This window comes from Ochotona curzoniae, unplaced genomic scaffold (genome assembly GCF_017591425.1).
Source record: "Ochotona curzoniae isolate NIBS_2020 unplaced genomic scaffold, NIBS_Ocur_1.0 contig_3643, whole genome shotgun sequence".
NCBI lineage: Eukaryota > Metazoa > Chordata > Mammalia > Lagomorpha > Ochotonidae > Ochotona > Ochotona curzoniae.
In genome coordinates this window covers 3,967,444-3,994,016 of record NW_024465933.1, presented here as the reverse complement: position 1 = coordinate 3,994,016, position 26,573 = coordinate 3,967,444, and the positions used below count along the sequence as shown (strand labels likewise).

The window sequence follows — 26,573 nt, the reverse complement described above, 5'->3', positions numbered from 1 at the left end:
AACCATAATTTAAAATAATTTTAAAATTTGGCTATAAGGTTTTCAATTAAATTTTAGTTTTGTTTGTTTATATCTGAAAGGCAAAAATAGAGAAAGAAATGGATATTCCATTTGTTGATACATTGCCCAGATTTTTATAATAGCCAGGGATGGGTCAGATTGGAGGCAGGGAACTGAAATTCAGCCCAGGTCTTGCATGCGTTGGGGCAGGTGCCCAAGTACTTGAGCCATCACCTTATGCTTCCCTGGGTGTGTATTAGCAGGAAGCTGGAACTGCAACTGGAGCCATGATCAAACCCAGATATGGAATGCAAAAGTCCTCAGGAATGTCTTAACTGTAACAGCCAATGTTTTCCCCTAGAAAGTAAAAAAAAAAAAAAAAAAAATGGGACCGGCACTGTGGCATACTGAGTTAAGCTACTGCCTACAGTGTCACATTCCATATGGGCACCAGATCAAATCCCAGCCACTACACCTCTGATCCAGCTCCTTGGTAATGCACCTGGGGATACAGAAGAAGATGGCTCTAGTCCTTGGACCATGTAGATCTGGAAGAAGCTCCTGATTCCTGCCTCTGACTCTGTTCTTGTTCAGTCTCAGCCATTGCAGCCATTTGGGGAATGCAAAACAAAGAAAACAGAAAAGTTAGGGGCCAATGCTGTGATGCAGTAAGCCAATCTTCTACCTGTGGTGTTTGTATCCCATTTGGGCACTAGTTGGAGTCTCAGCTGCTGTAGTTTTGATTCAGCTCGTGGCTTAGAGCTGGGGGAGCAGTGAAGGATGGCTCAAGTCCTTGACCCTGCATCCATGTGGGAGACCCAGAAAAAGCACCTAACTTCAGATTCGCTCAGCTCTGGCCATTGTCGCAATTTGGGGAGAGAACCAGCTGACGGAAGATCTCTCTGTCTTTCTCTAGCCTATCCATTTAATGGCCTTTCAAATAAAAATAACTTTCTAAGAAAGAAAACCTTACTTTTATTTCTATTTTATCTAATTTTACAAAATATACAATATTATCTTAACATACAGTTAGTTTAAAATTGTCACTGAAGTCAATGACATGCCTGAGCTGACTGGACAAACTTTGTTTCTCAAATGAGCCACCAATTCCTACCTGTGAAATCTGGGATTTATTTGACAAACACAACCCTGTCAGCGCTGGCCACATTTCAGGCACCAACTAGTCACATGTGTTTAGGCTCGTCTACACTGGATTATTCAAACTGATTTAGACTGCCAACTTTGGTTTCTTACATTAGTGAAATTTATATTGCTTATATTACTCATTACTGAATTGCCCTATTATTGAAGGTTAAAATAGTTCATTGATTTTTATCCAGCTGCTAATATTTAGTGGCGCTAGTCTGGGTCAGTAGAATCAGAGAATTGTTATGTTTACAGAATTGTTATGTTTGTGGATCGTTTCATTGAAATTTATTGCCTATTTAACTTCCTTATTCCATAAATAAGCTTGTGGGATTTGAGAAACAACTGGTTGAAGTTTGCAAAATAATGTACACTTTGCCTGTCTTCTGAAGCCAGTAGGAAATAAGGAAAAATGTTTGGGAAATATCACATTACAATATTTTCCTCATTATTCTAGACCTATGCCATGCCATGACACTTGTAACACATGAAGCTCGTAACAGTGAAATGAGTAATTGTACCATTGTAATGACTTGGGACAAGTAACAGGAGGGGATATAGGGAACAAGGAAGGGCAGGAGGGCTGATCTCCAATCCTTAGAAATCTGCATCATGGAAAAGAAAAATCTTAAGAAAAACATGGTGAAAGTGATAAATTGTGTGACACATATTACATACACATGCATGTGTATGTGTAGAATTGTGGAACTCAAAGTTAAAATCAAAATCTTAAAAAGCAGTTTACTTGGAGATCAGATTTTAAAATTGACTTTTGATTAAGACCTTTACTCATAAAAGTAAAACAGAGTTATTCTAACCCTGAAAAAAAATCCCTATAAGGCTCCTGTAGTCATAGTGTAAATTGTATCTCTGGCCTGGCCTGTCCCGCAGTACGGAGCAGTGCTCTTCATCCTTGCTAGCAAATGTGGTTTACACCTGCAGGTAAATGGGCTTCCACGTGTTCAACCTCGGAGGTGGGCAAGATGTGAGCCCTCCAGTCACTATGAGGCAGGAAGAAGTGATTGGCTGCCAGTTCTCTTTCTCCCTGGTTGTTCTCCAGGGAAAGAGTCTCCAACTGATTTACACTTCAGAACTAAGAGAATGCTTGCCATGTCACTCATGTAACAAGCTATCACACGTGACCTGCCCAAGAATACACAGGGGATTATAAAAAAACAGGGGGAATACCAGCCATGCTACTCAACTTCCACTCTAGAGGTTTACAAGGGCCAAACTGTCCTTTACTATAGAGTGAGGGGTTTCCTTGGTTTTCCTTTTATCTTACAAAGTGAGAATTTTCTTGAAGGGATGCCTTGGATGGATTTAAACAGCATCTCAGTCTGTACTCAGTGCGGAGTTTCCAGGAGGAAGGCAGGCATTCACTCTGAAGAAACTATTGACTGTGAACCCAGTTTAGTGCTTTAAAGCATCAAGAAGCAGCCTGACTTGGGTTGGGATTCCAGGAAGGACTCAATGGATGTGGAAGAGAAGGAGCACCGAGTAGGAGGGAGGTGTGGTTCATGTGCCTGAGACCAAGAGAGCAAGGAGCATGCCGTGCACTTGTGCAAGGAAACCCTTTGTTCCCAGACAGTGAAGTCACTTTCTTTGTTTTCCCTACCACATCCAGTCCCTTGACCATCTCCAGAGAAGATTCAGGATTACAGACCTTTTCATTCTAACTCGGGTTTAGTACGATCTTGGACCTACGTCCCTTAGTCCTTTTGAATGTGCAGATTTGAGAAACTGCGCAGCCTGATGGAGAACAGTGAGGCTCCGTGGTACTCTGCCTTTTCACTGGAGGGAACCCCTGAAGTCAGCCAGCCAAATCATCACTAACTTTTTACTGCTACAGTCCAGGTTCTTCCTTTTTCTGTTTCTTTTAGGACCCATCGGGTTTCCAGGGATGCAAGGGCCCTCTGGTCCCCAAGGGCTACCTGGAGAGAAAGGTTTACCTGGACCTCCAGGTAGAAGAGGATTCAGAGGGCCTCCAGGTAAGTGGCTAATGATTGGGGATCTCTGCCAGGCCATCTACAAACAGCACAGTGGTACGTTGGTCATCTTTTAGAAAGTAGACAATTGTTCTGAAAGTATCAGCAAGTTCTTATCCGTTAAGCTCTTCTCACGTGAAGAGTGTATTCCAGGTTGTCTTTCAGTGTTCCATGTTTGGTAAACTCATAGTTACTATCAGAATAAGTTGGAAAATTGAGTTGATTTTAAATAAAACTAAGTCTAAGGGAAAGAAATATGTGTTTATTCATACAGAAAGATTTAGCCTAATTTGATTCTTGTCTTTTAGAACTGTATTTTCACTTCCTATCCCTGAATTTCCATTGATTTTTCCCAGATGTTTTGCTGAACTTTTTCTGTAAAGTCAGTCAGTCTTATGAGGGTTAAAGCTCTTCGGTGTAACTCTATCGATGTGACGTCAGTTCAGACTATTTTGCTATCTCCAGAATAATACTGCAGTCCAAAGAATAGTCCGCACTGCTTTGTGATGGATTACAGTGCAACGAGACAAAGGATTTGCACCCTATTCCTTTTATATTTCTTTTCAGTGGATAACCTATACAAATTTGTGCATTAATATGGAAATTCCAGGAGCTTTTAAATGACTAGAACTCCTATAGACATTAATTTAGAACATATTTCCTATGGAAATCAAAAAAGAATCTTACATTTCTCAAGAGACTTTCATTTCAAGTCTGTCTGCTGATGAGAACTCCATTAGTGCAAAATCATAGCTTTTCCTGTCAGTCACATTGATGCGGACTTTTTATGTAAATCAGAGGCTGTCATTCTACTTGCCATTGCTTGTGTCCCAAACTGTTATTTTAGCTCCCAATCTAGTTTATGTTTGTCCTGATTCACACATTTAAAATCTCTTTCCACCGCATGGGAATCATTGAATGGTCTTGATGTGCGTGGCTTTGGATCTCCCCAGGTCCCAGAGGTAAGCATGGCATAAAAACCATTATTTCCCTGAAAACTTGTTTCTGATCGTTTCTGTGTTTGCTTTTCCAGCAGTTTCATGAACCAAAGTTCCTTACATTTTTAAACCAGTGGGCTGCCACAATGATCTTGGGTGTTAATGCGTTTGCTTCTTCGATGCTGACATAGTAACCTCATATTAGAGTGACCCAATGCTGAGCCTCGTTATAGATTGTCAAGGCAAGAGTGTCTACAGTGTTCAGCTTCCAGAATTTGAATTTGGGCATAAAGTATGAGTGCTTTCTCTGACGAATGCTGTACCGCATATCAATGTAATCCCTTTTAGAAATTATACCACGGAAATACAGGGCATCCCTAAGAGAAATTCTGGGTTGCACCACCCAGTCTTGAGGAAGGACATCACTCCCTTATGCCCATCGTCAAAGAGCAAATTGCTCTATGTGCTCAAAAAAAAGGTTTCCTTTACACACACTGAAATACAAATGCAATCTATTATTTTGGTTCTAACATTTGCAGAGAGAGAGAGAAAGAAGTGTTTCTCAAAAGAAGAAAACTTGTCGGTGCCTGCATTTGTTCTTCCCGGGCATCCATTATCTTCCATAATGAAATGCCCTGAATATAGACAACTGGGTATGACTTTGCAAACCTTTACAAGGCAGCCTTTGGCCCCTTGCTTTTAGCTTCTGGTTTATTAAGAATTTTAAAAAGTCGAAATAAAAAATTAAATCCCACAATTTTCCACATTTAAAGATGAAAGTTACATGTTTGATGCGGTGATTGAATGGAGAAAGTCGATTGAGTGTCCCTTTGAAATTCTAAATATGAAGAATCAGCCACTTGACCCTGGTTCTACTTCTCTGTTGTCACCCAAGCACTGGGGAAGCCTCAGCCCAATCAGGTGAAGTAGGAAGTGTTGGCAGGTGTCTCTCTCAAGACCCCATTCAGTGGAAAACACATGTCTTATATTCAGCTAGACACACTGTGAAGTTATGTCTGGCCCAGGGATGGTAATGATTTCATATTGTATTTTTATAAGCAGTTAAATTCCAAATGGCTTATGGATTTAAAATTTATTTTTCACCAGTATATTAAGGAAGGACTATATGGACTAACAGTTTGTGGTTATGGCATACTTTTCTATAATTTTCTTCCTGTGTCATTGCTATGCTTGAAATTTGTCTGCACGTGTATATGAATCTTTTAAAGAACCATAACTAATTCTATGGTATGTTGTAAAACATTTCATTTTTTAGAGTTCACCACGCAGACATTCAGAGTTCTTGAGACCATACGAGAGAATGTTTAAGTGCATGGGTTTTGGAACAGGCAAAATTCTCTGAGTTTTAATCTAGATAATAGCTGTATGATCATAGATAACTCACTTATCTTTCTTTAAATATTTACTTATGTATTTATTTGAAAGGTAGGATTACATAGGAGAGAGACAGAGCCATAGAGAGATAGATGAGAGTGGGAGACAGGCAGACCAGTTGATCATCCATCTGTTGGTTCACTTCCCCAAAGGCCTCAAGGCCCAGGGTTGGGTCAGACAGCAGCTAGTAGCCTGGAAATCCATTCAGATTGCCCGTGTGGCTGCAAGGACCAAAGTGAAACACATCAGTCAGTACTCAAACCAGCACCCATATGGACTGCTGGTGTGGTAGGCAGTGGCTTAACCTGCCTCATGCTAAGAAGTGGGTTCTCCAGCACATATACACAATCTTATTGATAGAATTTAAATATAAAGCACCTAGGATATGGCCTGATTTGCAGTATAACTTCCAAGAAGTCTAAGCCTACCTTATTGTTCTGTGTTGCTATTTTTGATCCCTTCTGCGATGTTTGCAGGGTGACCCAATGATATTTTTAAGACCTGAATACTACAAAGGGGAAATGGACAAACCTTTAAAGCAGCAGTTCCCAGAGTAGGGTTCCCTGATAAGTAACCACGGCTTTCCCTGTGAACAGGTAGAACGTGCTAGTGCTGGACCCATCTCAGCCCGCTGATGCAGGAACTCCGCTTCCTACCAAGGCTGTGTGGGTGTCAGACCAGCAGGTGTACAGTGTGCTCTGCTCCAGCTGACACTGAAATCAGCTGGGGAGTTTAAAAATATACAGATAGGGGCCCGGTGAGGTAGCCCAGTGGTTGGGGTCCTCATCTTGCACGCCCGGGATCCCATGTGGGTGCCAGTTCTAGTCCCGGCAGCCCCGCTTTCCTTCCAGCTCCCTGCCTGTGGCCCGGGAAAGCAGTCGAGGACGGCCCAAAGCTTTGGGACCCTGCACCCACGTGGGAGACCTGGAAGAGGCTCCTGGCTTCGGATCGGCATAGCACTGGCCGTTGATCTCACTTGGGGAGTGAATCATCGGACAGAAGATCTTCCTCTCTGTCTCTCCTCTCTGTATATCCGCCTTTCCAATAAAAATAAAATAAATCTTAAAAAAAATACACAGATACTCCTGGGCAATTCCTCCCAGCAATTCCTACTAAGTGTAGGTATGTTCCAGAATCAGTACCTTTGGGAAGTTTTCTAGCTGCATTTGTTATGTGACCCTCACTGAAAGCCCTGCTCAGTGTACATCCTAGTCCCAAGTGGTACAAGTATTTCTAGGTTTGTTTTCATAGCTTTTTTGCATAATTCCCACTTTCATTCAAGCTTGAGAGTCACTGCGTCAGAGCTTCTAGCCATCCTGGAATTCTGTAGAGCAGCTGACACTCTGGAAATCCAGCTGGTTATAATCTATGACTGGATGAAGGCTGCATTTGCTGACCTGTAGGAACCTACCCGTTCCTCTTGCAGTGCTGCCTCTTGCTGGCACTACAGGAAGAAACTGGCCCAAAGATTGGAAATTTTGTGTCATCTCAAACTATTGCTGCCTCAACCAACCTTCACAGCTCCTATATTTCTTGCTTCGTTGAATGTTCCATTCACTCATTCCAGTAGTCATTCATTCATCTGTTCCACGAATGCTTTCTAGGAGTTTTTCAGGACCTCCTGTAGTGAACAAGATATGTTTCTGCCTTCATGGAAGTTATACTGAGTTGTTGAATATTCTGGTTAACATTTCAGTATGAGGGAACTTCAAAAAGTCCACAGAAAATTGGCTTAAGATGTATTTTGGTATAAAATGTTTTGCAGTTCTTATCACAAGTTTTCAAAAGCTCATGGGAAAAATGTATTATGAAACAATTTTGCATGGATTAAAAAAATATAGTTACCTTTGAATTTCAGTTTCTACAAACTTTTTAGTTTCTTTGTGTAGTGCCAGATGCACCTTTAACTAGAGAATTTATAACAAGTTTGATCGTGATTATCTGAATTCATTACACAAGTGGTGATTCCAATTCCAGGCGAACCTGGGCCACCTGCTGATCTGGAAGCCTGCCCCAGAATTCCAGGGCTTCCTGGTGTGCCTGGCCCAAGAGGACCAGAAGGACCCAGGGGATTCCCTGGAGAAAGAGGATCCCCCGGACCAGGTAGGCAGCCTTACTGCTGTCAGTGTTTGCATCCCATGTTGCTGAGATGAAAGTCTACCTGCTTTACCATAGACTCTTTGGATCCTGCACAAATGGAAAGTAAAAATCAGTGCCCCCTTTTTCCCCTTCACTAATCCAAAGGCTGAATCATGGTCCTTATTAGATTCACACATTCATCCTACTTTTTGGGTTGAACTCCTACTTCAATATTTCATCATTGGTAAGCTTGTGGACATGGGGTTTTGAAACCTCTTTGCACAACAGAGCGGATGCTCTATTAAGAGTCTTTAACAGACAATGACCAGATTTTGAAGCAAAAAAACAACTGAGGCAGGGTTTAGTGGAGCAGAATCAGAGCCCGTGAGAAGGAAGTTTTACCACTTAGAAAGGGGAAAGGAGATGGAAGAGGATTGCTCTAAATTTGGCAATGACGTCACTGGAGCATTGTTCAGCCATTGTCAGGATGACAGCACCCTTATTTAAGTCTTTAAACAGTTTTTTTTTTTTTAAGTTGTTCTCCAATTGGTTTGTTTTCCACATATCCTCCACAGCCATGAGTAATTCACAAAGAAATCAGGTGCTCCTCGGTCTCTTCAGATCAGGTGATATTGCTTACGAGTCTGGAAAACCTGTGCAATTTATCCAGAGAAATGACACACGGCTGCTTCCTCTCCCCTTTCCCCTGCTGTCGTGCTGTGATTTGGGATCTAGTGTGGCTAGGTCTAAAGAAATTGGTTGCAGAACTGAATTCTTCTACCATTTATTTTTCTTTTGTTTTCTCAAATACAAAATCTTAAGCACCCAAGAGATGGCTTCCTCGGTTGGCGTCTTAGTGTAGCTGAGGGCTAACCAGAGCAGCTCTGGAGCACTCCTCACCATTACATAGGCATGCTGTTTGTGCCTGCTGTACTGTGTGTGTTTGTGCATAAAATGAATTGGACGCTCCTTATAGCAATATCCTTTAACAGGAAGTGAGCAGTAGGAACTGAATCGGTATTTATTTAACTTTCCTTTCTTTGGCACTCATTGAATGGGTAAAATTCTCTTCACAGTGTGTAACTGATCACTCAATCATTTTAAAGGCAAACTGGTTTCTTATATTTGTAAAATATGGTACTGGGTGCTGTGGGTGACAGAAAGGTGAACTTGATGTGTTCGCCTCCAACCAGGGCCTCACAATTTTAGGGAAGAAGTAGGCAGTAGAACTTACCTAAGTTAAAATAACGACCAATCAGAATTCATGTGTTATAGGAGTGGTAAGCTGAGGGCATGAACATGGAACAGGGAGAGGTTAATTCCAGTGCAGAAGATTACAGAGCTGCTAATCTGGTTTCAGGATGGTTTCTCCCACGAAGGTCCATGTCCTGGGAATTTGGGCCCTGGTGTGTGATGTTGAGCTGGAGGAAGCTTTAGAAGGTGGGGGTAATGGAAGTGGTTAGGTCATGTGGGCTGGACCCTCATGAAAGAAAGGTTGATGGTCTGTGGAGTGGGGTTGGGTCTGGGTTTCTCTCTCTCTGTTTCATGGTTTGTTACAAGCTAAGGCCACCTGCACATTGCCTGGCCCCTTCTGCAAATTGCTGATTCACTTCTCCTCTTTACCACATTATGACATGGCCAGGTGCCCTCTTCCCAGGATACTGGCAGCAGGCTGTTTGACCTCCAGATACCAGAGCTTTCAGCCAAGAAAACCTCTTTACTTTTTAAGCTACCCAGTCTCAGGTATTTTGTTACAGCAATACAAAAGTGAAGCAAGGTAATCAGAGGTGGCACCTGCGCCTAAAGGAGAGTTTTAGTCTTAGGGAGCTGGAATTGTCCAACAGGCAGATGGACAAGATGTCCAACAGCGTAAGTAGGGCAGGTGTATGATTTCTGTCAGTAAAAGTAGATGTGTACGCACGCACACAGGACCTAGAAGACACGCTGCACTAAACAGCTCGCGATTGTGGATGGCTAGGCTTGTGCATTTCAGTTTCCTATAATACACTTGTTAGCTTTTCATCATTGAAAAAAAAATTATAACAAACAGTGCAGGGCAAATTGGCCTTCCCTATGGAGTCAGCCACTCCCATGCTGCTCTGTGAGGTCTGGGGGCTTCATCTGAGACTTCCTGTGTCAGAACCTGCATTTTAACAAGATCCCCAGGATACTTCTATGTATATGACTATTTGAGAAGCTGTACAATTCAGCTAAGGGTAACTCAATCTTAGTGATAACTGGATCTCAGTGGCTCAATCCTAGCTGGAAAAGATAAAAAAAAAAAAAAAGTACTGACTCCTGGGCCTCACTCCAGACCAGGACATGTGAGACTGGTGTAGCTTGTGTGTCAGGGCCTTTGCAGCTGAATGTAGCAGCAGCCAGGGTTGAAACCCATTGTCTCACTCCACCATCAACATTGAACCCACTCAGGTGGTTGAATTCACCTACTGTCGGGCCTGTCGAAAATATCCCAAGAATGTAACTGAGAAGGGAATAACATCAAAAGGCTAAATTCTGTACACTTGAACCTACTGTGTGCTTTTGGCACATGCAAGTGTTTCTGTCCTTGCTCTGCAAGCTTCTTTGTGGCTAGGTACCATCCACTGTCACTTTAATTTCCTCTGACTGAGGGATGGAATGGTTCCTTCAGAGGCTTCATATATCCCCTCCCTGTTGGTGTCACCAACCCTGCTTACTGGCAGTGGAGACACTGAAGGCCACCTCTTGGTATGTGATTATTGTTGGGGAAATGAAAGAATGTACAGTCCTTCAGAAAAACAGCACCCTCTCTTCCCATGGTCTCACAGGCTGGACTGTGATACTCTGAGGCACAGCTTCCCTGAGATTGTTTAACGTCCTACTGTGCACCTTCTTCCAAGCTATTGATTTGGGGGCCCTCTTCTCTGATAAGTCTCCTGTATCAAAGGCTCCGTCCCTTCCTCTCTATCATATTCTTTGGGTTCTTCTCCCTCTTGTCGCTGCTGTAAGTCAAGGGCATTAGGAGAATGGGACAGAAGGGGACAAAGCCCAGTGTGGGAGATTTCCACTGGGCATCCTCCCCAGCAACCAGAGAGTAATGACAAGTCTATTCAGAGGGCCTGGATTGGCTCAGATGACTCAGAGGGATTACTGGACTCCACTCGTGTGCCCTACCCTCTCCACTGGTAGTGAAGAAACAGCTGCCACTAGGAAGAATGACCTCCCTCTGCCATGGCTCTGTTGGCTTCTTTATTGATGTTTTCACTTTAAATCCTGCTCTTCTCTGCCCACGGTGAGTGGGGAACAGCTTGTGTCTGTTAGGAGCATGTGTCTAATGTCTATTAGCAGTCCATCATCCCAGCAGATCTAACACTTGTCTCCCCACGGATTGACCTGCCTTTCCTTCCAGCAGGACTTCCTAGAGGGAGCACGAAAGTAGTTGCCATTGTGGTTTGAAGAGTTTCTGTATCGTGACTTGGTGCACCTTGTCAGCCCCTGTTTATCTTTGCATCACATAGGACCCTCTCAGAGGAAGTGGCCCTTCTGACACTGAAGAGCTATACGGATGGAACCTCTATTACTTAAAACTTGTTCCAAGGAAAGAAGAGATCCACGTGGTAGAAAGTTTTAGGCACATGACTCAGGTTATCAAGGGCTTTCCTTCATGTCTCTCAGGAAATGCCACTTGCCTGGGAGCTTCTCTGTCTTATCCTGAACAGAACAAAGCTTACACTGGAGCATTTTGGCACAGGGATTCTTTCTTCCCCATGTCAAGTGGCCTCCCTTCAGTGCCACGTGTCAGGGGAAATGTGTGTTGCCTGGTCAATAAGAGGAGGACACAAACAAACCCACAAGCCCAACATCTTGTCAGCACTTGGCCCTTTGTGGAATAGCAAGTGGCCACACTCTGGAATCATCTTGTGCAGCAGACCGATAAAAGACTGCTCTGAGCTCAGTGTTGGGCCCTGTGTTTCTTCCAAAATTCCTGAGGTTCTCTTTGAACCTGGTTGTGAGAGCTGCGCCAGCTGACATCTGTGAGCACCATCCAGGGAGAGGAGGCCCCACCCAGTGGAAAGGATGAGATGCTTGGCTCTCACTTCCTGCAGAATACAGTACAGACACTGGAGAAGGGGAGGGATGGAGAGAAGGAGTACACTCCTAAAGAATTCTTTTCTGATCCAGTGGGTGTAACTGTGTGACAACAACACACTGACCACCAGAATGGCTGCATGGAATGCAGCTAACCCAGCACCAAGGGGGAGAGCTGGGCTGGTTGTGGGACAGAAGGGATGCATCCTCTAAAGCAGGTGGTCCTAGAGAGGAATTTGATAGCATGCATTTGCAGTGGTGATGGGAGGTGGTGTGCATGCAGGAGAGCAGTGGGAAGCTGACAGCCACCTCTTCGCCAGTGCGTCTCTAACTGTCCCTGTACTGAACACCATCCCATTTCTTTCAAGAACAAATTGAACCAATAGCCCCAAATCCTGTCTCCTCTTCTCTGTGAGCCCATCCCCACCTCCGTCCCCAGCCATGCTCCACTCCTATCAGCCCTGAAGCCACCATGCCCTCCAGACCTCTGCACACTATTGTCTCTGCCACACACTCTTTTCCTGGATAGGTGTCATTATTCCTTCCTCAATAGCAAGGTCACCTCCCATGGAGGTGTTTCCTGCTAGAACCCAAGACCCAGTTCTGGCATCCTTCTCCCCTGCAGTCTTTTCATAATCCTGATTGTTATATTACAATACCAGAGGTTTATGCCCTTTCTGGTTTATTCTGTGCATCCCTTCTACCTTGGGGGGCCAAACATGTTCTCTGGACAGATCTGGAGAGTAAATATTTGGCGTTTCAGAGTCAGATGATCTCTGCTCTGACTACTCTACTCTGCGGGGGAAGCAGGAAGCAGCCATGGATGATGCACTAGGAGATGTCCCAGTGTGACTGTGGTTACAGCACTGGCAATGGGTGGTCTGCAGGCTGTCACCACCCAACTGCTGCTGCAGAGAGGTTGCAGAAAGCTTGTGGGTGGCATTTTCCCTTATTGCTTGCTGAATCCTTGGTGCTGGGAGACATCTCCAACCATTTTAGGAACACACTCATGGCACTTGAATGCTGTCTGCAGGGTAGGACAGGGTGTCTCAAGAGTAGCCCTGTACACATTGGAAACCAGGTAACCATGAATCTTAGAGGGCTGTGCTGTGTACCTGCAGGACATTGAGTAGCTTCTCTGGCCTCCAGCCTGCTGGATGCAAGTCCAAATGTCTCTGATGTTGGCAGATATCCCAAGGGACAGAGCAGAAATGCTTCATGTGGAGAACTATGTGCGAAGGGAGGAGCAGCAGATGCACAGGAGATGGTAATGTTAGCCTAAGGGGGTCATTTGGTAAAGGGAAAAACTCCCTTTATACAAGAAAATACCAAGCAAAGGAATGAAACACATTTTTCCCTGTCTGTGCCTTTTAAAAAGACCCTTCAATGCATACTCCCATGTAAACTACCCCTCTTAACAGGCTGTCACTTATGTGTCATTTCATATTTTCCTTAAATATTATCTATAATGGCCACAGAATACTGTAATCTATGATGGTGCCACCATTTATTGAACCAGCACATTTTCAAATTATTTACTAATGGCTTTAGTGCCAGCTGCTCTGGCAGAAAATACATTAATTCATTAAGGCTTTGACTTCAAGAGCAACAACCAGCTGAAAGTAAAGTCTGGAGGCTTCACAAGGGGTTGAGTGGGAATTTGGAAAAGGGCAACTTAACCTAAAGAAAGGCAAGGAAGGTTCCAAGTGACATTCAAGGCTGTGGTTCCTAAGCTCCAGGTAACACCCAGTCCTCCCGAGTGCCTAGACTGCCACCTCAGGCTTGCAGGTGCCAGAGGCAGGGAGAGGGCTTTGACACATGTTTGAGGTCACTGCAGACCATGCTGCTGGCCCTGGAACTAATTGCCAAAGAACCCTGGGACTTGAACCTTTTCACTACAATAAGCAACTGGTCATGAATCTCCTTCTAGGTGATGAGCATCTCATGAATAACCCTGATTAGAATGGAGAAATAGCTAGAACAGTGGTTGTCAGAGTGCATGGCCTACAGCCTCAGCCTCAGCCTCAGCCGGGACAGATCCCCTTCGCACTCCTTACACCTACCCAGGCAGGTGTCGATTTACACCACAGTTCGAGGACCAGACATTTGTTCTGCTCCAGAACAAAATAACTGCTTAGGGCTTCTGTGGTGAGAGGCAGCAGGGTCTGCTCCATTGTGATGCTGCCAGGGAAGTGAAGGAGTCAGGAATGCCCTTGGCATGTTAGAGTTATGAATGTAGACTAACTTGGGCCAACAGTGGTATACACAACCAGTACAGACAGCGCCAATGCAGGGGAATTCTGCTGTCTCGGGTCATTTAGCCTCTGCCTCATGTTCATGGTAGGGATGGTGCGTCAAGGCCCAGGTTTGGGGCCAATGCCTTTTGTCAACACCTTTCATGGGCTAACTCCACCTCCTGGGAGAGCATTAGCTCCTTGAGCGTGGGTAAGAGGGCAGCTTGGGGAGTTCCAGGGGTTGGCTGGCATCCTCATCACACACCTGTAGGATCGCCAAGGCAGAAGGAGAGAGAAGCAGTGACTTCAGGCAGTCTCTGGTTTGTTGGTGGGTTTTTAGATTATGAATTTGTTGGTTGGGGCTGCTTTATTAGGATTCCACATCAGGGCAGTTTAAATAGCAAAACCGTAGTGCTTTATGGTTCTAGAGGCAGAAGCCCAAGATCAAAGTGTTGGCAGCTTTGGTTTCTCCCGAGGCCTCTCTCTTTGTGTTCCCTGTGTCCCCTCATCTTCCCTTTGTGCCATTCCAGGAGCATACATTCCCGATGAACCTGTGTGTAAACAGCTTCCCGCTCTTCCACAGAGGCCTAGGTCAGACTGGATCACGGCCCGCTGTGACAGCTTCATTTTAATTTAACTATGTTTTTAATGGTGCCTATTTCCAAATGAGACTTGTGATACTGGGAGTTAGAATTTTATGATTCTTTCAGCAGAGAGAATGCAGAGTGGTTCACCATAGGCTAATTCATGAAAGAGGAAGGGAGAGGAAGGAAACTGAGAGGAGGGGGCAGGGAGGAGGGGAGATGGAGAAAGGAAAAGAGGGAGAGAGGGAGGGGGAGGAAGAGAAGAGGAAGAGAAGTGGGGAGGGAGGTTGTGGGGGGAGAGAAAGAAACAGCAAGTGGAGGCTGGGCAGCTGGACAGAACTAGGACTTAGGGCTCATGGCAATCAATGGCCACAAAGACGGTGACTGTGGCTCACACCGATGTCCTGATAAAGACAGCAGACAGGTCAGGATTAGCACCAGTGCCCCAGGGCCGCATAGCTTCTGTCCTTGGAAGATGCAGCTGAGCCTTGCAGCTGGTGCAGAGGCAGAGAATGGGGGCTGATGACACAGTCTCTGTACTTGGCCTTCCTTTCTGTACCAGATCTACTCCAAGCCTTTCTGATCTCGTCTCCTTCCTGGTGGAACAGGTATCCGAGCATGCCCCTCTCTGTGAAGACTGACTTGGATCATCCATGCAGCAGGGGTGGGGAACATCCATCCCGTGGGCCATATAAGGCCTGTCATATCATGGTATCTGGCCCTGCTAAGGCAACTGCAGATGGAACACTAAATTCAACAATCTGGAGTGGGCAAGTTTGTAAGTTGATAACTTTGTATGGCTTGTGATTGCCGCAATGAAGATCCAAATGGCCTTGGCAGAAAAAAGGTTCCCCACCCTTGGAAGCAAGCGACGTGGTCCCTGGCACATTGCAGAGGCTCAACAGAAAGCTTTCACTTGGCTCCACATTTAACTTGATCTCCGACTGCATACTACTCATTTCTCCTCCCAGACTTTTAAAGAAATCATTAGCGGGATGATAGCGTTTAATTATAAAAACCATAGATGTTAATGATTTTGAAAAGAAAAGAAAAAAGTTTAGGAATGTGAAGAAAATGTGGAAACCTCTCTCTCAGTAACCTCCTAATATGGCTTCAAATCTGTGCCAGCTTTTTATTGGCTGATTGGTTTAAATAAGGTCAAGTTACTGAGCCCTCAGAGCCTGGGTGGCCCATGGGTCACGTAGTTGGGAAGATGAAGTCAGTTGGTGCTGTCTAATCTAGGTGGCAAGGAAATCTGAGGCTGGCACAGGGAGCATTTGCTGTGATGTCCTGGTTGTTTTCACCACTATTATCATGAACTTCCCTGCAGGGTGCAAAGGAGAACCTGGACTGGATGGCAGAAGGGGCAGAGATGGTATCCCTGGGCCTCCTGGGCCTCCTGGAAGCAAAGGTGACCCTGGAGAAGCTGGCTACCCTGGAGTACCAGGTAGTGTTGCAGTGTTTCCTGTTCTGTCTGACAGCATTAGCCAGGGGCTGGATAAGAACTCTGACTCTCCCATTGCCTTTCAAACTGGATCGTGGCGAAAGCATTTGCCTTAGATACGGACTCAGCGGGCGTCAGGCGCCATCAAGGCTCCCTATGCAAACTGATGCTATCCTACCTAGTTCCAGCCTAGGCAGTATTGTGTGGCATTCCCCCATAAAAGATCCTGGTCTGTCAGCCTGGTTGCCTGGGCTATCAGCTGCAGGAGCTGCATTCTAAGGACCTGGGAGCTGGCACATGTTGCTCACACACTACAGTTAAGAGTATCATCTCTTGGCTTCTGGTTTTCTGAGTTCACTTCATCTTACCACAGAGCCATGAATATATTCACGTAAAATAGAGGCAACAAATTGGGGAGAGTGTTTTTGTTAGGGTAGTAGGGATTGAGACATGAGGCTGTGGGGAAAATGGAATTAAAAGGTAAGTTTAACTTGGTACAAAGTTTTTCTTGAAGCCGATGCATAGGTTTTCATGATACATTTTCTGTAAACTTTAAAAATTGATGTATTCGGGCCCGGCGCGGTGGCGCAGTGGTTAAGGTCCTCACCTTGCACGCCCGGGATCCCATATGGGCGCCGGTTCTAATCCTGGCAGCCCTGCTTCCCTTCCAGCTCCCTGCCTGTGGCCTGGGAAAGCAGTCGAGGACAGCCCAAAGCTTTGGGACCCTGCACCCGCATAGCATTGGCCGTTGCGCTCACTTGGGGAGTGAATCATCGGACGGAAGATCTTCCTCTCTGTCTCTCCTCTCTGTATACCGCCTTTCTAATAAAGATAAATCTTAAAAAAAAAATTGATGTATTCTAAAGGCAGAGGATCAGAAAGAGAAGGAAAGATTGAGACAACCTCTATGCATTGGTTCAATGGCTGCAACACCAAGGGCTTGCCTGGACTGAAACCAGGATCTAAGAACTCTGTCTGGGTCTCCCCTAGCAGTGGCAAGGATCCGAACGTTTGGGCTATCACCTGCTGCCTGCCCAGGCTTGTTAGCCGAGAGAGCTGGCTCAGTGGAGGAGCTGGAACTCAGACAGCTGCTTCAGGATGATATGGGTACTCCAAGTAGTACCCTTAACTTGCTGTGCCACACAATGCCAGCCCTTTCTGTGAATTGTTTAAATACCCCATACATGATTCTGAATTCTGCAGGTAGCATATGAGGCACTGGGGACCCACAGACTCTGTGACAGAATCTCTCTGGGGAGTGCCTGGTGAGAGGTGTAGATCCAACAGCAGGCCCGTGATGGCTAGGAGAAGCTGCTGGCAGGGCTTCGTGGTGTCGGCAGAAGAAGTGGTCCGCATGTTGAAGAGCTGCCAGACAGCTTTGGCCCCACTGTGTGTAGGCAGGAGGGCTCAACATTCCCTCTGTTCTCTACAGATCCAAAAATGCCACTTATAAAATTGTGACAGGGCTGATGCAACCTCCAGCCACCGCTCTGTGGTTTCAGGATTACAGTGTCAATAGGGAGAGCCTGTTAGACTCACAGAAACAGATTGGGAAAAAAACAAACAAACCACGAAACACCTTTGGATTTCAAGGCCTAACTGCACATTTGCCATTCGCAGTTACAAATAGTACTGGCCTCTGGAATAAGTCCGACCCTGAGAGGTGTCACTGGAAACAGATCCAGCTAATCTTATGTAGAACTGGTCATTTCCTGCCTTGCTAACAAGAATTCTAGAGACAGGTTTCCTTCCATCTCCCTCCCTCATGAAAGAGGGAGAATTCAAAGTCAGATTCAGAGGACCCAAACTCTTGCCATCCTCAGCACGCAGCGGGCGGTATGTTAAAGCTGTGAGAAGGGCAGGCATACTGGACGGGGCAGGGAGACCACACTTGATCTGTCCTTTCAAGAGCTTCTCTCTTCCTCACTTCCTACCTCTCCCTGCTTGGTGTGTGCTCATCCTTTGTTCTCTTCCTCAGGTACAACAGGTGCTTGACGAAGATGAGGCTGTCCCATGGTGTGTGTGTGTGTGTGAGAGAGAGAGAGAGAGAGGAAGAGAGAGAGAGAAAGAGAGAGAGGGAGAGAGAGATTCTTCAATCTACTGATTGTCTCTGCAAATGGCTGCAACGGCCAGAGCTGGGCTAGGCTGAAGCCAGTAGCCCAGAGCTTCCTTTTTGTCTTCTGCATGGGGGCCCAGATTTAGGCTATCTTCCAGTGCTTCCCCAGTCACAACAGCAGGGAGCTGAAGAGGAAGAGGAGCAGCTGAGTCTCAGACTGGCACACATAAGGGATGCCAGCCTCACAGGTGGCAGCTTTCCCCCCTATTCCACAATGCCAGCTCCCTGTGTTTTCATGCTTAGGCAGTTCAAGCATCTGAGGCTTACTTGCAACACACAGGTGTGTGTTGATATCCTTGGCAGACTGGTTTCAGGACCTTAGATTCTAAAATCCAGGAGCGCTCAGTTCCCTTATCCAAAATGATGTGGTATTTGCATAGAACTTTAAATCTACTCCAGATTACTTAAAATACCTTTTCTAGGTATAAAATCGGTATACTGTAATGTTTAGGGAATGTTTGTGAGAAAAATGACTAGATATTTTCAGATGTTTAATTTAAAAAAATTGTTTGAAATTGGATGAGTCAGTGGCAGCAGACCCATGGAGAGCAGACTGGCTGAAGGTTGTCTGTGGGTCTTGCAGCTATAGGGGCAGGCTGCCCGCTTCTGTGCGCTGGGTGCTTAGCACAGCACCAGAGCAAGAGGTGCTGAGAAGGTTAATGTGACCCTCTAAACTGACTTTGCTTTATTTCCTTTTATCTACTTCTCTAGGACCTCCTGGTCCCACTGGGGACCCTGGACCCAAAGGGTTAGGCCCAGGTTATCTCAGTGGCTTCCTCCTGGTCCTCCACAGTCAGACAGACCAAGAACCCGCCTGCCCCATGGGCATGCCCAGGCTCTGGACTGGGTATAGCCTATTGTACCTGGAAGGACAAGAGAAGGCTCACAATCAAGACCTTGGTATGGACAAACCACATAACCAGCTGTGCCCATTATCTGCCAATCAAAATGTTAGGATTATTCTTACAGATTTCACATGTCTTAAGTTAGCACTGGTTTTCAATAGGCTATTATTTTTTTCTTTTTTAAAAACCTACCGTGCTGATTCTTAGCAACTTTTATTTATTATCCTCTGAAATATGCAAGGAAATGCATGCTGCTTGATTACTTTGGTTTTGAGTTAAAAAGGATTCTTTCTCAGTTATGGAAGTGTAAAGTCTGCACTGAAATTCAGTTTTTCTTCTTCATTTTAATGACCGAATCAGGACTTGGTTGGCTGCTGTTTTACATGTGAAATAATGCATGGGTAACACCTACTGGCTATGTCCTAGTGCTAACCTGCCTCAACTTTCTGCCCTACTCCAAATGCCTTTTCAGTCACAGAACTTGGTTTTGAGGTCACCTCTTGGTTCTCCTGGTCAACAGTGGACTTTTACACTCTAGGAACCAGTTTCAGGGCAAGAGTTTAAGCTTCTAGGTGCTGCTCAATACTGTCTTTCCAAGACAGTGGGACTGCACCTCCCAGCAGGAAGCACAGATGGTAAAGAGGGCAGCCCAGGGCAGCCACTATTTACGCGTCTGAGTCACATCATTCTGTTTCCTATCCCAAGGGCCTTGTTTAATGAGCACAGGGGAAAGGAAGAAATAATGCTTCACCTTTGGATTCCACGAGTGTTTTCTTCTTTGTCTCTTTCACTTCTACCATCAGCCTCTTTCCTGCCTTGCCTAGGGGAAGTCTTGCCTCTCTTGGCCCAGTCTCATGATATATAGAGCACTCCTTAACAAGATTGACATGGCTGAATCTTCTGACCTGATTGTTCTCTGAATACCCCGAGTCACACAGCACATCCCCGCTCTTGCCATCTCTCTGGTGAACTTGAGTTTTCTGAGTTGCACACTCCATATTTCTGGTTTTCTTTTGAACGGGCCTCATTACCACCTCGCAGCCTGGCTACATCCTTTCATTTGTCAAGCTTAAAATAACTCCTGCCAGGTATCCTTCCCCTAAGTCTAAGTGACCCCAGTCACTGGGCTTGTCTCACTGTCCTTTCACTGTGTTTCTGCTCATCCATTTGCCTTGGGCCATCAACTGCTTAGTAAAAGCACAGATGTATCAGCCCCACCCACTGTGGGCTCCACAGGGAGCTATGAGTAGATGAGTGCACAAAGACTGTCCCACAGGGCCAGGAGCTGCAGAAATGGCTTTACCACCACAAAATTAGGCTTTGGCAAGAGCATCCATACATCAGAATACATGTCTGAACACCACGTGTCGGGCAGCTCACCAGGCATGCCTGCACAGTATGCTCAGACATCTCTCCCTCCCTTCAAAGGTCTGGCAGGGTCCTGCCTTCCCATCTTTAGCACGCTGCCCTTTGCCTACTGCAACATCCACCAAGTGTGCCACTATGCCCAGAGAAATGACAGATCCTACTGGCTGGCCAGTGCTGCACCCTTGCCCATGATGCCGGTCGCGGAGGAGGAGATTCGTCCCTACATCAGCCGCTGTGCTGTGTGCGAGGCCCCAGCACAGGCGGTAGCAGTGCACAGCCAGGACCAATCCATCCCTCCATGCCCACAAGCCTGGAGGAGTCTCTGGATTGGGTACTCCTTCCTGATGGTGAGTTCCCTGCCCTTGGATCCTGCTACATCTGCTCTAATATCTTTTTTTCTTTTGGCCTGAACTGGACAGTAGTACACTCACATGGCCATGAAGACCTACAGCCTATTGAGATACTGGGCTCTAATTATTATTGTTGATTTATGGCTATTGTGAATCATTTTTTTTTCTCACTACTTTGATATAATCTGGGAGATGCATTTACATCAGTCATTGGCTCCATTGTGTGTTACACCCAACTTACACTTTGTTTTCTTACGAAATAATTTAAGCAAACACAATAGGAACAGATCTGGGCATGTCACTGGGGGGGTATGGAGCTGTGTGTGTCTTGAGTTCTAATTCTCTGCTTCTCTGGGTAGCACACAGGAGCTGGGGACCAAGGAGGGGGGCAGGCCCTCATGTCACCTGGAAGCTGCTTGGAAGACTTCAGAGCTGCGCCATTCCTTGAATGCCAAGGCCGGCAGGGCACATGCCACTTCTTTGCAAATAAGTACAGCTTCTGGCTGACAACAGTGCAACCGGACTTGCAATTTTTCTCTGCCCCTTCACCAGACACCTTAAAAGATGGCCAGGCCCAACGCCAGAAAATCAGCAGGTGCCAAGTCTGTGTGAAGTACAGCTAAAGACTGCTCAAGTCACCTACCTAAGCCTAGGAGGAGAGGAAGGGGAGGCAAGATTTCCGGGGCTGTGCTGAGATTTAATGGTGCTCACTTCACTCACACTTGACTTTTAGCTGTTCTTTGTGTGCTAATGTGTTTGTTCCCAGAGTCCTCCAACTTCTTCCTCTGTTCCTTGCTGATTAAGCACGGGCTACATGTATGGATTTGTTGGGACCAATCAATCTAGGTGCAGCCCAGATCTCCTTATTCTAAGGAGGCTGACAGAAGAGCTGTTTTATTTTAAAATATGCTAATTCTCAAGATGGCAAATAGATGATAAAGGTGTGATTACAAATCACATTACTGAAAACTTAATTCATTGGTTAATAGCACCTCAAACAACTGAAGTCAATTACTCTATGATAAAGTGGGCTTTGGGATGGATTTTTTTTTTTACAGGAAAGAATAAATAGGCCAGTAAATGAAACTAGAAAGTAGAGATTTTCAGTGTTTCAAAATGATTTTCTCTGTAATCTATTTTTCCATGCACTTTAAATAATTGCAAAACCATGACCCAAAGAGATTAAAGAAAAAAAAAATCACATTGCCAGCTTTCACAGTTCATTTTGGAACAGAATGAACCATTATGCCAGGAAGGCCCACAGTTGCTGTATTCCAGAGATGCGACATTAGCATAAATACATCACAGATGAATATGAAACATTATGTTCTCTTCTGTATTTTTCGGAGAATAGAAATGCCTACTTTCAACCCTTTTGAGAAGCAGCAATTATCGAAAAAAATATATTCAATAAGGGATTAGGAGCCTAAAAGCTATTAATGAATATTAAGGTAGTGATTCACAAAAACGGACTCCCCATTGCCCTGCACGTCCAAACACAGAGCCTTTCCCCAGTTGGGGCCTGCGCTCAGCACTAATGGGCCTGGAGCCACATGGGGCTTACTCAGGCGGGGACACAGGCCCCACAGAGCACCTCGCTCCCCCCTTCTCCCCAGGAGAACCCCAGAGCTTCCCAGCAGATCCCAGCGGCCACTTTGCCTGCACATACATAATGGCAGCTCCTGTGGGGAGGTGACAGAGCTATCATTATGCACTTGGGAGAAAATGAAGGGCCGACTTAATTAAACTTGGGTAGGAAGATTCATTCAAGCCAGGGTCACCCCATGGCCCTTCTTAAATGAAACAAAGACAGTGTATAATTTGAATTGCATGTGCCCATGATTGCTTTTCTTCAGGGGCGTCCCATATTTTCAATTTTACATTCTTATGTTTTATATCTGTGTTGTACCAAGGCAACAATTTGACATTTGGCATTTGTGTTTTCTCTACAAATTTCGGAGACAGATCAATTTGTAATGAGAGCGTTTTCTAAACAGCAAAAGATCTTCTTGCTACTTTGCTAGGAACTCAGTTGTTTAATCCTACAAATCAAAAGATATTTTAGAAAAGGCTTCTAGGAAATTTGCCTTCCTCATAAAGAATAAATGTCATTTTGAGGGAAAACTAGACATATCTCATGAGAGAGACATTCATTTTAGGACTTGGTTTTAGTGCACTTAAAAAATAATTGACACAGGCAAAGCTCAATTAAAATTTTGTTTCTAAGAACTGTTTTCCTTGCCAAATTTTAATCTGTAATGAGCTCTTCTATGCAGAACACATTTCAAATAGTTTTGCTCTGGACTGTCCCCAGACTGGCAATTTATTTTTAAGAGTACTCCTCTCATAAAAAGAAAAATGAGCATTTTAAGATGGAATGATATAGGAGATATAGGAGATATATCTCCTATAGGAGATAGGAGAATGTTTGATATAGGAGAATGTTTGTAGTTTGAGGCATTTTTTTTAAACTGTATCATATACACGTTAAATATCTAAGCACCTGAAGTTTAAGGCAACATCAAATTTATTTGTAATTTTCCATTTCTAAAATCTTTATCTGTTATCAAAATTCAAGCCTCTCAAGTGCTTATCTTCTTCTTTGTGAACTTGCTGACAATGTTTTCTTGGAAGAAGGAAGGGTGACAAATAGGACATCAGAAGTTTATCTTTTAAAGTGCTTTAAACATTTCAACTGTGAAGGCAGAATATAATCAGAATTATTGTTGTAGGTAAGTTGACAATACCAGGCTCAATTAAGCAGACATTTTCCCATTACATTGTGGCTTGGATAGGGAGTTCAGAATGTAGGTTTTATATAGGAGCCCCCTCTAAATGCCAAAAATGTGCTGCCTTTGATTTTTGGAAAGTATGTTAAATGGTCAAAGAGCAAAATAATAGGAAAAAAAAATAGCTTCTTAACATAGAAGAGCACATTGAATCATTATTGTTTGGATCTATATCATGGTGCTTTAAAACATCCTTCTCTGTGAAGGGCCCTGAGCAAAGCTTTGTTCTTCTAGTTCATTATTAGGGATGGTAATTACCCCATGGTGATAGGAATCCCTCCCTTCATGTCTGTTGAATGAGATTGCGCTGTGGAAACCAAGAGGCTGGAGCAGAGGACTGGACTGTTTTCTTTGGTTCTGCCCAGTGCTAATGCAGCCTACCATCTAGACAGGCCCGCATGCTGCAAGTGGCCTGCTCCCCAGACTGGCACCCAAGGCATCCCTTCCTGGACATGGCCACATCCTGGCACCCAACACAGCCCTTCACTCCTGCTCTTGCAGGCGACCTCTCCTGACTGGTTTCTCATTCCAAATCTCAGTCATCATTTAAGGTCCACCCAAACTTAATTTTGTTACCCTTTGGCTGCAAATTCTTCAATGACTCCCCTGCCTGTGAAATCCAGCCTTGGCAAGGGGTGAGAGTTACAGCGGGAACTCGGCGCTCCCCTCTGGGAGTATCTCTTGCCACAGTGGATACCGTGAGGCAGTTGTGCAGACACTCACAGTGCCTCTGTGCTTGTGCTCTGGCGCTTTCTCTAAGTGGTATCCTCCCTCACATCCACTCAGCTGGCAGCCACCTACCTCTCTTGAAAGACTGATTTATGGGGTATGTGTGTGACCTCCCCCCGGAGACTGTGACTACTTCTACTGTTCCCTGCACCACGAGGCCAACTTGCTTCTCTGCTGTCTCGATGAAATTCTTCATTTCACTGGTAAAATGCAAATCCCCCCAAAATAGGGGCCAGCCATATTTTACTTACTCTGTGTGCCCAGTTGCTAGCAAAGAGCTGGGCATATTGCTGACACTTCACTTTAGGCATTGGGTGTCTGTTTTGCAGATAAGGTTCCTTGTGACAAAATGGTAACAAGGATAAATTGAATGTTCAACGTAAGTGCCTTGCCACAACCTCCTAGGAAAATTATTCCCAGAAGGTCAATTATAAGCTTTAATCATTGCTTTCCCCACCTCCAGAACAGATTATTATTTTTTCTACAAATGGAAATTTCAGAAATGATGAGATTTTGAGCGATTTGGCTGGGAGAAGATCCTTCAATGACTCATGCCACATCAGAGTAGGTTGTAATCTGTGAACCGTCATGACTGAAAGATTCATAGTACAAAGTCTCCTCTAGATGGTTTGTATGTGTATGTTATAGATTCTTACAAAAACAGCCAATGGGATGGCCTATTCTGAGCCTCATAGAAACCATAAGGAAGAAAACCACTGAATGTCTGTGTTCCAGGAAATCTGACTTACGCCCTGCTTGACTCACTGGAATAACCTGATAATTGTTACTTTTTTCTTGGTTGCATTTGGTAGAATAGTGCCAAGATGTGGGCTTCAGATTTCTGCATCCAAATTTGAACCCAGCTCTATCCCTTTCTAGCTGCCAAGTGCCCCTCCCCTGAGTTCCATTTCCCTCATTTCCAAGATGGTACAAAATGCCTATGGTTGTTTTCAAAATTCAGCTTGTCTGCCTAGCAGTCAACATGTCTAGCAGACACAGCAGCCATCCTACTTTTATTATGGTCACATCATCTACTTAAACTACTTAGTATAAAAATATTTCTTGCTTTTTTTTCACACTATAGAATTCTATTATGATTCTCACAGGGCATATAAATTACTGATTAGAATTATTTATAGCTGGCCAATTCTTAATGTCTTTGAGAATGCTGTTTTATTTCAATTCTCAAAGCTGCTGTACCACAAAAACATCACAATTTCCTGCAGGGACATTATCGGTAGGTTCTGCAGGGAACAAACAATTGACATTAAAAATCAGTACTCTGCAATTGTCATTGTTATTATCTGCCAGAAATTCTGCATAATGCATTTTAAACCACCGAGGCTGGCTGCCACATCCATGGGAAATGCTTGAATTTTATGGTGCTTAAATATTTAATGATTCATGGGGAAAAATGTGAAATATGTCCAATAAATTGCCTCCCTTTCTCTAACCTATGATTGTAAAGTTAGACTTTCCACATGTAACTTTTGCAAACACCTGGTCTGCTGCTGACACTTAAATCTTTGCTGTATTAAGATTTGTAATATGGTTCATTATACATAAAATCCTGTCATGACTTCCGAGACACCTGTATTTTATCTGTTGCATTTATTTTCTTTCCAGCCTTGATGGGTTTGAGAGTAAGGAAAAATAACTCCACAACTTCCTGGCAGAAATCCTGTTGAAAAGGGGGAGGAAGGTGGAAGAGATTTTCAGTACTGAGCGAGAGGACCCAGATGTTGCATCCAGAGAGCCATGGAGCAGTCTTGGACTGCATTCATGATGTCCACTATTCCAAAGGCCTTTGCAAGCCATGCGACATGATTGATTTCATCATGCTACTCTTTTTTTTTTTTTTCCCCAAGCAGCAAAATAGATTTTTACCACATTTAGTGATTTCTGTTAGGCATGTTTCCATTTTCTTTGCTAAAAACCCACACATCAAAATCTGCCGGTTTATCTTTCTGCCATCTGACCTTCAATGTCAGCATTATTCTCTCTGTCCTTAAAGCCACAGTGCTGTCATGTAAGCAGCCTGCTCACATGCACCATACCAGAAGATCGTCACAGGCCTGTGAGTAGATAGGGGAATAAAGCACTGCCCCCCACCCGAGCCTCCGACCCCGTTCAGAACACCTCCATCACCCAAGCCCCTGACCCTCTTCTGAACATCCCTCCCAGCCCCCCACCCTGTTCAGAACACCCCTCCAGCCCCCCACCCTGTTCAGAACACCCCTCCAGCCTCCGACCCCTTTCAGAACACCACCATCACCCAAGCCCCCGACCCTCTTCAGAACACCACCATCATCCAAACCCCCGACCCTCTTCTGAACATCCCCCCCAGCCTCCCACCCTGTTCAGAACACCCCTCCAGCCCCCGTTCAGAACAGCATCCACATACCTGGCCAGAAAGGGGTTTGGGAACTTAGGAAGTTAGAGTACAAGAAGCATGATTCAGCAAAACCAAGTACCAGAGGAAAGGCATAAACATTCACAG

At 44.8% G+C, this 26,573-nt stretch overlaps 1 protein-coding gene across 1 annotated transcript in view; it reads left to right on the top strand.

Moving 5' to 3' along the window:
* The window catches only part of COL4A4 (collagen type IV alpha 4 chain), a 98,493-nt gene extending 77,315 nt beyond the window's left edge, over window positions 1-21,178 (top strand). The window contains exons 41-47 of the mRNA XM_040982775.1: window positions 3,030-3,137; window positions 4,088-4,096; window positions 7,445-7,570; window positions 15,763-15,879; window positions 18,704-18,892; window positions 20,266-20,552; window positions 20,915-21,178. Coding sequence (XP_040838709.1) covers window positions 3,030-3,137; window positions 4,088-4,096; window positions 7,445-7,570; window positions 15,763-15,879; window positions 18,704-18,892; window positions 20,266-20,552; window positions 20,915-21,178 — 1,100 coding nt within the window. The remainder of the gene's footprint in view (window positions 1-3,029; window positions 3,138-4,087; window positions 4,097-7,444; window positions 7,571-15,762; window positions 15,880-18,703; window positions 18,893-20,265; window positions 20,553-20,914) is intronic.
* The last annotated feature ends 5,395 nt before the right edge of the window (window positions 21,179-26,573 follow it).